General features: G+C 38.0%; 1 protein-coding gene across 1 annotated transcript in view; it reads left to right on the forward strand.

Moving 5' to 3' along the window:
- The first annotated feature begins 2576 nt into the window (after positions 1 to 2576).
- LOC140940633 (uncharacterized) overlaps positions 2577 to 12500 on the forward strand; it is a 36584-nt gene continuing 26660 nt past the window's right edge. Inside the window, exons 1-9 of the mRNA XM_073389623.1 lie at positions 2577 to 2850; positions 4064 to 4184; positions 5014 to 5111; positions 6064 to 6172; positions 7326 to 7540; positions 8396 to 8470; positions 8761 to 8823; positions 11259 to 11335; positions 11939 to 12500. The exon at positions 11939 to 12500 is cut by the window's right edge and continues 305 nt beyond it. Coding sequence (XP_073245724.1) covers positions 2716 to 2850; positions 4064 to 4184; positions 5014 to 5111; positions 6064 to 6172; positions 7326 to 7540; positions 8396 to 8470; positions 8761 to 8823; positions 11259 to 11335; positions 11939 to 12500 — 1455 coding nt within the window. The 5' untranslated portion in view covers positions 2577 to 2715. The remainder of the gene's footprint in view (positions 2851 to 4063; positions 4185 to 5013; positions 5112 to 6063; positions 6173 to 7325; positions 7541 to 8395; positions 8471 to 8760; positions 8824 to 11258; positions 11336 to 11938) is intronic.

Consider the following 12500-nt stretch of genomic DNA (forward strand, 5'->3'; position numbering starts at 1 on the left):
ATTAATGTAGCCACTAAGTGGCTATAGGAATTTTCCCGCATTTTCTTAGGGTGTGTTCGATTGATAAAACTCAAAAGTGACAAATTTCTTGGACCATGATTTTTGGCCACTTGATATCTTATTTCAAACAGATTTCTAGTTAGTGCAAAGCAATGAACACCAGAATGAGTTATTTCAAGAGTTAATTTTATTTATTCTTTTTCCGGCACTCGATCAATGGAACACGCCCTAAGTAATAATTTCAGTCGTGTCTTTAGCACTCTACAGGACAGACATCAAGTGATTCTATCAAAGGGGAAACAAAGCATGATCGGTTCTTGGTCATTTTTTGACGACACAGGACAACCTTGAAAAACGTGACCCATTTTGTTTAAAGTTGCAATCCGTTTCCATCCTGGCCGTACAGCCGTACACTCATAGTTGAGATATGTCAGTCTGACCGGAAATCAGTTGGGCGCCTTCCATTCAACCTAAACATCTGGAATGAATTTTCGGCAACTTTCAGTAGCGAATGGAACAGTTTTTACCAAAATTGCCATGAAAGAGGACAACCTCGCGAGGTATACACCAATTTTCGAATTTTTTTTCGCGGAAGTTTTCTTTCCATTCTTGGTCCCGGAATTTCAATTATTTTCTATTGAATTGTTTGCATTTCGGAGATTCAACAGTTTCCGGGATTTCTGAAAATTTTGCGGGAAAATTTCTGCGTCGTTTGCCGCTGTTTCCAAATTTTCGAAAGCATATAAAGTTCATTCCGTTTTTGCATGTTACTACCCACATGAACAAAGCGGTAATTGAGGCGTTAGTACTATAGGGCGAAAGTCAGTTATAGGTGCATTAAATCGCGGTGTAACTCTATAAATACAACTTTTAAATCATGCGTAATTAAAAAAAAAGGATTCAGATAAGTTCGAGATAGAATCGCAACTGACTCTTCACGTTGTGTAGATGAAGACGGTTTCCTGGTTTCGCACTACGATACCAGAGATTTTCTCACGCGTGCTTGAAAACTTTCGTCTCGCCTTTTCTCCAGACCCGACTGACTGCCCCTGGGTCTCCGAGGATGGTCACTTTAACTTGTTAAAGTGATCCGTTATTATGAATGGCACGGGCTTATAGTCGACTTCACTATAAATGATTAAAAAACAGGCTTTTCTCGTTCCTGTTACGACATATGTTACGTTAAACTGTCTTTATAAAATTGCTGTTTACGTAGATCGAAGGTACTTCTTTAAAAGTTACGTCAGATTCTATACAATACTTAAGTGAAGCCGAGTGGTAATTTTCGAAAGGCCGCTACTTTCGGGTAGGCCATTACTTTCGGTGGGGCCGTTACTTTCGGGATTCAATAGGAAGATAAAAACTTAACGTTACTTTCGGGTAGCCTTTATTTTCGGGGGTGGGGGGGGGGGGGGGACCGTTGGTTTCGGAATTCAGTACTTCTATAGGAGGGAACCTACAGGGACAACAAATAAGAATCTTAATTTTGATGTTAGTAACAAAAAAATCGCTCCTTTTAACTTTGAAAGTCCTCAAATGGCGAGGAGGTTTCTTTAGGGTTTAGCACATTCGGTTAGTGCGAGGCCTTCCGAGCGCGGGCCGGAGGTTCCGAGTTTGTTCCCTAGGTTTGACCTCAAATCCTTTTTTCTACTTCTTTCCCGTTTCCTTGTAGCTTTATCTAGCTTTAGATACCGGTAAAACAGAGCGCTGATAGAGGGAGAGAGCTGACATGGCCATCGGCCTCAGGTTTGTCATATTACGTAAAGTAAGGAGCTTAACCCCTTCATTGCCACCGCAAAAGTACAAAGTCTGATCACCCCAAGAGGTGGACCATGTCTGTTACCTTAATCTCTCACATAATCTCCGCCATTAGGGCATTTTTCCTTGACGTTTTTGAAGGGGTGGGGAAGCTTATTCGGAAGTGGGGCTCTTAGAACTGGCAGGGATCAATTTGACACTGAGGAAGCTATCCCTAGTCGATTCATTTCGTTAATTGACGGTTTACTCCAGTGAAGGATATTTAAAAAAACTCTCTGCATCTGGCAACAAGTATCTTAACCTGTGTAGCAGGCGCTTGGAATTCATATGGGGTCAAGAAAGAATAGGTCCCCGTCGCGTGCTCAGTTCCTTCTCTCAACCATATGACTCCCAAGCGCCTTCTACGCAGGCCACCAGTATCTTAAGTTTTCCTGCACCGAACCTTGAGTTTGCTAAGGAATACGGACTCCGAAATCAGGGAGATTTTTGCTTGTAAACCCGGAATCAGGGAAATTTTTTCTTCTGGAATTTGAAACCCTAGGATTTGGAATCCGGGATACAGCTCGAGGAACGCGAAAATGGCATTCAGCGCATGGTAAGGACTAAGGATAACAAAACATGCCTAGATCGCCTTAAAAATACCCAAGGACACAAATTATAGCACAAACAGGTTTATACTATTTCTTTTTGAGAAGGTGAGCTTTTTTCGAAGTGTTTCGTTTTACATATGAATCCAAAATACCTTGGCAAGAAAAGACAATACCCTTGGGGGTGATCCCTGTCACTTGAGCCAGCGATTCATGGAGCGGTACTATTGTTGGCGATAGCAACATCATGTAACAACAAGGCGCCATTTTTGTTGGCGAATGACAAATGTTTTGATGCCAAAAATATTGGGTTTAATACTCTAAAGAAACCTTTGAGTTAGGGAAATAGTATGGTTTAAGCTAAAGGGAGATGAAATGCATCTCAGATGATGAAGAAGGGGATATTGAAGCTGAAATTCAGCGGGAACTAGATGCTCTCCAAGATGACAGTTTGCTGCACGTAGAAGATGTTGAGGACGATTATTTGCAGACGACTACAATCGAGGTAACATCACAACTTAACAACACTAAGACTTTAATTTGATTGACTAACATCATCAACAGATTTTTTCTTTTTGGTTCTTTTCAATACCTGTTTTTCAACAAAATATATTCTTCCTTCGTTTGTGGATAAAAAATTTGCATGCATACGCTTAAGTTTGAGCTTGTAAGCTTCTAAAGCTTTTGTAAATTTCAATGAATATCGATCTAATTAAACAAAGGACAATGTACTTTTAAATCATGCATGATGTACAGGGTTATTTTTTGTCTTCGTACCCTATGCATGCAGCTGCTCTTACAGCTTGCACCTGAAACCGTAAAAGTAATTTCCTTGGATCAGCCAGTGCTTATGCTACACGCACATCGGGCTATTGCATTTAATGTCCGCAAATGTTTGAGGACTCACCCTTTACCTTTTCTTCTTTCCCGTTTACCTCAAAACAATATGGGTCCTACATGTACCCCTGAAGAATTTAGTGAAAATTAAAGCTCCAACTCCAAAGAATTCTGTATTTTTTTTCACTCCACTCCCAAAGAAATCCGCTCAAGAATTCCATGGTTTCTGAACAGGTGAGGGCGTGGTGGAAGGGGGGGAGAGGGCGGGAAGGAGATAATAAACAATTATTCCTCGAGCCCGAATGGGCTCTGAGTCAAAAGCCCATAAAGCCGAAGGCCGAATGGGCTATTGACTCAGAGGCCATGAGGGCGAGAGGAATCTCATTGTTTTAGTAAAATCCAACTAGTTTGTCAAAAATTTCGGGAACAAAATCATTTTAGCTACTTAAAGCTAGACTTTAATCCTTTTTTTCCGCCAAAAAGCCGTCACTTTTCACTACTAGTGGGCTATAACATATTGCCTAGTATAGTAGTAGCTCAACCAATCAGAACACAGCATTGATAATAGACCAACTAACTCTTGTTGGATTTTACTGAAATGCAATAGCCCATTGTATTTGATTTAGTTGACATCAAACATAATTCTTGGCATGCTGTTTGTGTGATTTTTAATCCATAGTAAAGCCTACCCTCAAGTCAAGAAAGCAATATCATTTGCCTATATAGGTGCATGAGTAATCTTTAACTGAATAAACTGATGGAAAGCAGTGAATATAAACCTTGTTGTGCGAATAATGTGTACTGGAGAACCTAAGTTACTTTGGACATGCATCTGCCTTTAAAGAAAAAAATGGATCTTATTGCTCTTTAATGGATTTTAGGCAAAGGAAGATGACTTGCCAGATTCAATTCAAGAATATTTAAGACTCTTGCATTCAAGGACAGAAGGTGCTAAGGATGAGGTTGAAGAATGTGAAATAATCTTGGAAACATTACCTCCTGGTAGGTAATCCAAATGTCAGATTATTAAATAAAAAAGAATCGCAAGTCAAGACAAGTTCAAATTTTTTATTGGTGGATTCTTAATGGTGGCTGAAGTCCCCAGTCCGCTATCAAAGATTATTAAGAACGGGGGTTTTAAATGTAAGGCTGTGTTCTAGAGCATGCCTTCTAAGGAAAATTGCCCAGTGCTGTGAACTTGTCAAATCTAAGGTACCCAGCATCTGACTTATGAAAAAATTAAGAATTTCTAGTTTTCCAAGAGCCAACAAGATGGGTGCCAGGGCCCACTGTTTTCTGCTCAAGATTAACAGCCCTGAAATGACAAATTTAAGGGGCTGTGTCACAGCAGTCCAGTTCATTTTGCTTAATTTTGCCAATTACTCAGCCTCAACCGCTATGGAACTTAAAATAAGTAAAGAAATTATATGTAAATGACAAAATCAGAGAATCAAGACAAACAAATATGTCTCCTAGGCAAGGTGCAAACAGCAGCCTGTTAGGCTGAACATGCAGTTCTCAAAAACCCTAATTTAAATCTGTTTCAATCTTCTTCAGTTTTGCCCATCTGTGGCATCTGTTGTATCTGTTGTGTTATTTTAACCTTCCTTTAATATTTTAAGCAGTTATTTTTATGTTTCTCTTAATTTAACAGACATTTTGTAATTACCTAATTTGTCTCAATTTCCTGACACAGCTCCTTTAAGTCTCCTGCAAAGCTGTCTGGCAATAGAGCACCCCCCCCCCTTCCCCCTGCCCCCATCCCCTCCAAAAAAAATTGCAAGCGCCTTTTGACACTTTTTACTAAATAGCAAAGGATATGTTTCCACAGGTGATGTCATCAAAGAAGATAAAAATTTACTTGCTAGAAGAATCAAGGAGGAGCTTGGTGAAGAATATGAAGAAAATCCTCTTGTTCTTAGAGACCAGGTTAACTTCTTCTAACCCTTTAGTCCCTAGTATTAGTTACTGAGTATTATTGTTGTTCTCTGTATTGTTCTTCATACATTTCCTGTGGTTCTGTGTAAGAGAAACTGTGTATTTAATCGTGACTTAACTTTTTAATCGGTGATCATTTCCCTTATTCTCGAAAGCTTGATTAAGCAAATGAAATATTTATTTTATTTTGGTACTGGCCACAAAAGAGTTAAAGGTCATGCTTTCAATGCAGGGGGGACTCCCATATCAAAGTGTTGGGGTAGAAAATTGTAGATCTTAGTTTCAATTAGGATGTTCTGGACAGAAAGCCAATATTTTACCCATAAAGGTACATGTTTCTCTTAATCAACAATAATGACATATTATACTGTGCTGGAGTATGGTATCCAGTTTATGAGGGGTCAATTAAAGCCTGAGCTATGTACAATTCAGACTAGTCTCCTTTAGGGTTTAATTATGTAATTTTCCCATCAGCATACCCGTCTCCTTCATATCGGAGTTTCCCCTGAGCCCAGTTGTTTGAAGGCCAATTAGGACTAACCGGGGTTTATATTTTAATCTGAGTTTCTTTTTTTTGTCCAAAAGCATTTCTCAGATATTTTTTAGAGCATCCAGTCATCAAATTGGGTTATCTTAACCCAGCTTTGAACAACCCTATCTTAGGCAATTTCAGCGCTTACCAAACTATCACAGAAACAACTAAAATATGGAAAGAACTAATTCAAACTGTAGAAAATCAGAAAGAGAGATACAGAAAAAATTGAGACGAGCATGGATAGGCAAAACAGATTACTTGGGAACTTCATTTTATCAATAAAATTTAAACCAATGGTCTGTCGGGATTGTGGTTAATAATGATTTCCCATATACAGTGACTATGTAACTATGTTATTGTTATGACTCAAACTGTGGTAACATTATCATGCCATTTATAATGATTCAGGTCCTATCAGAGCTTGAAGAAGCAGAACTGAGAGAAGAAAGGGAAAAATTAGCAGCAGAAAACAAGAATGGAGAAGAGAATAAATATGCCTTGGATATCATCAGACCAGGTATATTAGACTAACAGTCATTCACAGGTATTGTTCTAATTTAAATTTTTCCATCACAGGAGAAAGTTTATTTTATTGTTGACGTTACAGTAAATTTTGTATATAATATATAATAGTTACAGTATGTGATATTTTTAATAACTGTCACTCCATAATATTAATTTTTGTTATTATTTGTGTGTTGTTAACCACTATAATATCATAGGTGACGAATTACTCCTTAATTTTGGCGCGAAATTTCAACGTTAATTTGTAATTTCACGTGTGAAATTACAAAATTGCTAGGCAACCTTTCCGTACGTCTCAGTGTCAAGATGGCGACAAAGTTTTAAAATACCATGTATGAAGATGTCAGGACACAAAAAGACGTTTTAGAAAACCTGAACACAGAAGAGAACATCAAGAAGGATTCTAACCTCAGGTATTTTGCCGAAAAAGTCTGAAAAATAAGCCAAATTTAAGGTCTAAACATTTGAGAGAGTGGAGTTCTTGATCAGATACAATCCAGGATAAACATGTCAAAAATCCAAGATTGCTAATGTAATTTGTCAGCCATGATATTAATAGGTAATCAAATGGTATACTCAGGAAATTAGGGAATAATTTCACTTGCGTTTTGTTCAAATCCTAATAATTTCCCGTGCCTAAAGGCTCGGGAAATTATTAGGATTTGGACAAAACACGCGTGAAATTATTCCCTAATTTCACTCGTCACCATTTGATTACACGTACATATTTTAAAGGTTTATGTTTAATTAAACAGTACTCCATAGTGTAAATGTAGATGAAATTCAGCACTTTAATCCCCTTAGTTTCATTCAACGACTAGTTAATGCTTGTTTTTCAATTTACCATGTTCCCATTAGTAGCATAGTAGCACAGCCCCACTACTCAAATATATACCACAACTGACCCACATGGTAAGACTTAAGTTCCTATTCACCGGTCTTATCTTTGATTCACTCTGACAAAGGGCTAGCCCCCAAATTAAAACAAGCTATTACCTCTATGTGTAAATTCTGATTCAGCATTTTAACTTTAAACCTTACAGGTATGTGGTTATTACTATAAATAGTTTTAATTAAATACTTAAAATACCGTTGATACTATTTACCATTAATGTGTTTATCATTACATTTTTTCTAATCTTTAGGAGTTATAGAAGAAATTCAAGCTCTGGAGGAAAAAGCCCAGCAAGAGATAAGAGAACTGGAGAAAAAACGAGCACAGAAGGAACAGGAGAGAGATAAATGGTACCAGGAGAGAAAACGAGAAGAGGATGAAAGACGAGAAAGAGAAAGAGAAGCTCGCCTCAAGAGACAAGCTGATTTTGAAGCTGCTCAGAAGAAATTACTCAAAGAACAGGAGGTATTTCTAAGAAAAGTAGTTATGTATTTGTGCAGTTATCTCATCAGTCATGGCCCTGGATCACTGCATCTGTGGGTGAAATGTGGTTTTGCCAGTTCTTGAGAGAGCTCGAGAGTCATACATCAAACATGAAAATTATCTTATACCATGGACTGATCAAGAGTACATCCAGGGGCACCTAACGAGAATATAGTTCAAAACCACTTAAACATAGCATTGTTAGACATATTTTAATTAGTATTTAAATGGTAGATATAGGCATATATTTATCCCTAAAAATTCTTCATCTGTTCAGATTTCCTAGCTGAAAGTCTAGTCATCCAAAAATTATAGGGATCAAAACTGACCTTTTCGAAAATTTCAGCCAGAAGAAAGGCTCCCGAAAATTCTAGGTGACCTTTTTAGGGTAAAAATGGGCAATTATACCATCTTTTAGATGTTCAAAAACTAGGAGAGGCAGGCAAGCAAGAAATTTTACAAAAAATGTGCCGAAAATTCTAGATCTCAAATCGTCTTCCAAACAGATATTTTCCGAAAAGTGATGTTGAGTGCCCCTGTGCTTTGTTTCAGAGAAATGTTAAAATAAGAACATCTTTTTAGCATCAAATTATTCCCCTTGGCTTTATGGCCACACCTTAAAAACACTTTACAAGGCATCTGTCAAGCAATTATCTTGGATGTTTAAATAACAAGTGCTTTTATATAGCAGCAACTCATAAATTGGCAGTTAGTAGGGCTTTTTTCACACTGTAGGAAACTTACATTTGCAGAACAGCCATCAACTCTATTACAATTCTATGGGTTATGCCAGACCTGACTTGACTGTAATATTCCATTTCATTTACATGTAAAAAGGCACTTCAAGCAAAACTGGAAGTGGAGGCAAAAGAAGAAGAAAATAAATTGAAAGAAATGGAAAAGAAATTCCAGGTGACAATATTTTAGTTCAATTTACATTGTAAATAATTATGACTACATGTAATGCTGTGCATGTAGAAGAAAAAGGTATTGTTTGGTGCTCTTTGATACATTGATACTGGTGTATAGGGATGTATATATTAACATAGAAGGTTTTCCTCCTACAAAATAGTTAAAGAAGTACATTTCATGCAGTAAAATATGTTGCAAAGTAATTTACAGTTCCAACACACCGCCAAAAAAAACTGATGTTGACTATTCATGTCATGTCATGTATAAATACATTGTATTCTCTTCAAAAGGTGGAGATGAAGGCAATTGAAGAGGAACGAAGAACACAGAAAGAGGCATTTGTGGATGCTCAAGTAAGCAGAAATTTGCAAGTGTCACAATCAGGTGCAGAATGCACAAATCTGCTGTATTGTGGGTGGTTGTGTTAACCACAGGCGGCCCAAGCGTAATATGGGCCTGTGGTGGCGTAATATGAGAGTTTGTATGGGAAAAATAGAGTTTGAAACTTACATGAAATAAATGAAGTAAAAGCGATAAAAGTTATCAATAAAGTGTAAATATTGTTACCTGGAGTCGTTGTCTTTGTTTTTACGAAGTTTCAGCGCGATTTGAGTACTTTTACATCATCTGACCTGACAGTGTAATAATAAGAGACAAGGTAGGACAGAATCGCTCGATCGATCTTCAAAGCTGCTCAGAATCAGCTCCAAATTTCACTCGAAAAATCAAACACACACTTACATTTTAAGCCGCCGAATCCACAAAGTAGTACCTTAAGATCACCTTCCTGCAATCAGCAAATCTTCAGCAAATCATCGGATTAAATATTAGGAAGATCAGATTAGATTGCTTACTCATTAGCGCCTAGCGTATATCTTTTGAAGTTAGATAAAAAAAAAATTTTGGCGAGTCCACGACAGCACATACCTTGGCCATATTCTCTTAATTGATCAAAACAATCGGCGAATATAAACAAAACTACCTTTGAGTCTCTCATCAAGTCATTCTATAATATAGTTTTTGTTTTTGTTTACACGCGAATGGTAAGTAACAATTACAAGCTTAATTTCTTACCTCGCCATGACAACAAACTTTCACAAGCCCCGCGTTTGGATGGTTTCCTCCAGCGCTTCGTTCATTGGCCGAATGAAAACAAATGAAAACAAAGAAGCCGACCTTGCTGGGAGGTGGGTGCGTAGAGATTTGTCTTAACGAAGTAATGTCACCCTCTCCCGGTGAGTTATTATTTGACGCTAGCGCCCAGTCACCGCCGAGCGACAAAGAGGTTGAAATGTTACACTTTTCCTAGTCACGGATAAATGGCGCCGATTTTTGAACTGTAGTTGATCTTTTCGATCGAGTTGTGCGATCCAAACGCAAGGTTTACCGGAACAGATTGCAGGAAGGTGATCTTAAGGTACTACTTTGTGGATTTGGCGCCTTAAAATGTAAGTGTGTTTGATTTTTCGAGTGAAATTTGGAGCTGATTCTGAGCAGCTTTGAAGATCGATCGAGCGATTCTGTCCTACCTTGTCTCTTATTATTACACTGTCAGGTCAGATGATGTAAAAGTACTCAAATCGCGCTGAAACTTCGTAAAAACAAAGACAACGACTCCAGGTAACAATATTTACACTTTATTGATAACTTTTATCGCTTTTACTTCATTTATTTCATGTAAGTTTCAAACTCTATTTTTCCCATACAAACTCTCATATTACGCCACCACAGGCCCATATTACGCTTGGGCCGCCTGTGGTGTTAACCTGGTGCGAGAGAGTTGCACGTATGGTATTTTGCTCCAGGACTATATGCATGACTTTCTTCAACACTATCTGTCTGTAACACCCACTTCTTCAGCCAGGGGCACTGGCTGTTTTCTGTGAAATGCTTGCCCGGAAAAATAAGACATAAGACGCGAACTGTACCATTTATACGAGCATGTCTTATCTAAGACGAGAACAGCTCGTTTAAATAGTTCGCGTATTATTTCTGTTCTTGACTCGTTTTCATGTGAATGTTGCCCGTAGCAACGGCAATCCAACGTGGCGCGCCAAGAATTAACGCATGCGTACTATGCGTTCGCGTCTTATGTAAGACGCGAAGGTCATTTATACGAAGTTTTTCTCGTCTTAGCTAAGACGCGTCTTATCCAAGAACAGGTGTTAAGGGCTGATCTAAAATAAGACGCGTCTTAGCTAAGCCGCGTCTTGTTTTAGACGAAATAATTTATGCCGTTTATACGGAACGTTCGCGTCTTATTTAAGACGCGTCCTATGTAAGACGCGTCTTATTTTGCCTCGTATAAATGGCCCTATTGTCTAAACATTTCTGTTGCCTGAGAAAGACTGAGAAAGGGATCTATTGCCGTTTTGACAAAGTACAGTGTAAGAAATTATTTGACCTCCTCTTACGTAACGCTCTCTTTTCTTTTTTTTTTTTTCCGCCTTGCATGCGACCCTCTGCATTTGCAGAATCTCGCTTTCCATAACTTACATGTAATTTTGTGGTGGAAGGTAGTGGGTTAGTGGACAGTGAAAATACAAGGTTTTCATTAAGATTTCATGTTGCTGTACAGAATGTATTTATGCAATTAGTAAGCAAGAGATTAAACAACCAGTAAGTCCTTTTGATTTTATTTTTTTTATGTTTCCTATGAAAGTAGTTTGAGATCATGCTCACTGCAACCGCAGGAAATCCTCTGCCCCAGGCCCTTATTGACAGCCATGGAAAATGGATGACTTGTTATGCTAAAATGTGACAAGGGTTTTCTAATTTTTGTCTACAGCGAAAAGAGGCAGAATATCAGCAGAAGAAACAAGAAACTGCAGCTACTAAAATTCAGCGGTTTTATCGCGGATTTAGGTATGTGAATCACTGATTACCTACATTTAAGTTTACAGTTTGGCTTGTAGCAAAGCTATTTCTGATATGAAATATTGTCAAAAGCACTCAAATTTTAGTTAAATTTTAAGGGGGGGTGGTTTAACAAGCCCTTATACGAGCTTTAAAATGGTGACAAACAGCTAACTTTACAGTAGATTGGTAAAAAATAAAAATAACTTGTCTAAATGGAACCCTTTTTATCGAGGTATAAGAAATATGGCGAATACAATGTGTAAGTATAAAAAAATTGTTTTGTGCCGTTCGTCTGGGATGATTATTGTTACGCAACTGGTAGGAAATGCCTAGACATATTATTGTTTGCAATCAGTTGGCAACTATTTTTAACATAATTATACAACCAGTAAGCTCCAATTAAGCAAGAAAACGAAGTTTATGAAGTGACAATGTACGAACGGAGGGTTTTGCTTGCAATGAAGTGTCTTCGAGCATGCCTGCATTCCTATGTTTTGTGGTCGGCTAAACTAAACTAGCAGAAACACTGGAATGTTTTAGTTCATGCTCTTTTGTCCTGATAGCAAGGAATTGTCGAGATGTTTTGAAAACATGTCTCTTTTTATTCAGGGTAAGAAAGCAGTATCAGCCTTTTCTGGAAACCAAACGAGTTGAAAGAATACAGAAGAGAAATGAGGAACTTGACCGAATTGAAAGAGTGGAAAAAAGGTTAAGAGATGAAGCAGTAAGAAAGAGACTGGAGGATGAACGGAGAAAGAAGGAAGAGGAGGAGAGGAGAACAAGACAAGAAAAAGTCGAGAAAGAAAGAAAATTAAAGGAAGAGCAAAGAATTAGAGAGGAAGAAAAGCGAAAGAGGGAAGAAGAGGATAGGAAAAGAGTACTAGAAGAAGAGAAGAGGAAGAAAGAAGAGGAAGCAAGGAAGAAGAGAGAGGAGGAGGAGAGAGTGAGAGAAGCAGAATTGAAGAGGAAGTTGGAAGAGGAAAATAGAAAGAAGGCTGAAGAAGATGCAAGAAAAAAGCGAGAGGAGGAAGAGAAGCTGAGAGAAGCAGAATTGAAAAGGAAACTGGAAGAGGAGAAAAGAAAAGTAGAAGAAGAAGCTAAAAAGAAGAGAGAAGAAGAGGAGTTAAAAAGAAAGCTGGCAGAAGAGAAAAGAAGGGAAGAGGAGAGAAGA

Source organism: Porites lutea, chromosome 6 (genome assembly GCF_958299795.1).
Source record: "Porites lutea chromosome 6, jaPorLute2.1, whole genome shotgun sequence".
NCBI classification, from domain to species: domain Eukaryota; kingdom Metazoa; phylum Cnidaria; class Anthozoa; order Scleractinia; family Poritidae; genus Porites; species Porites lutea.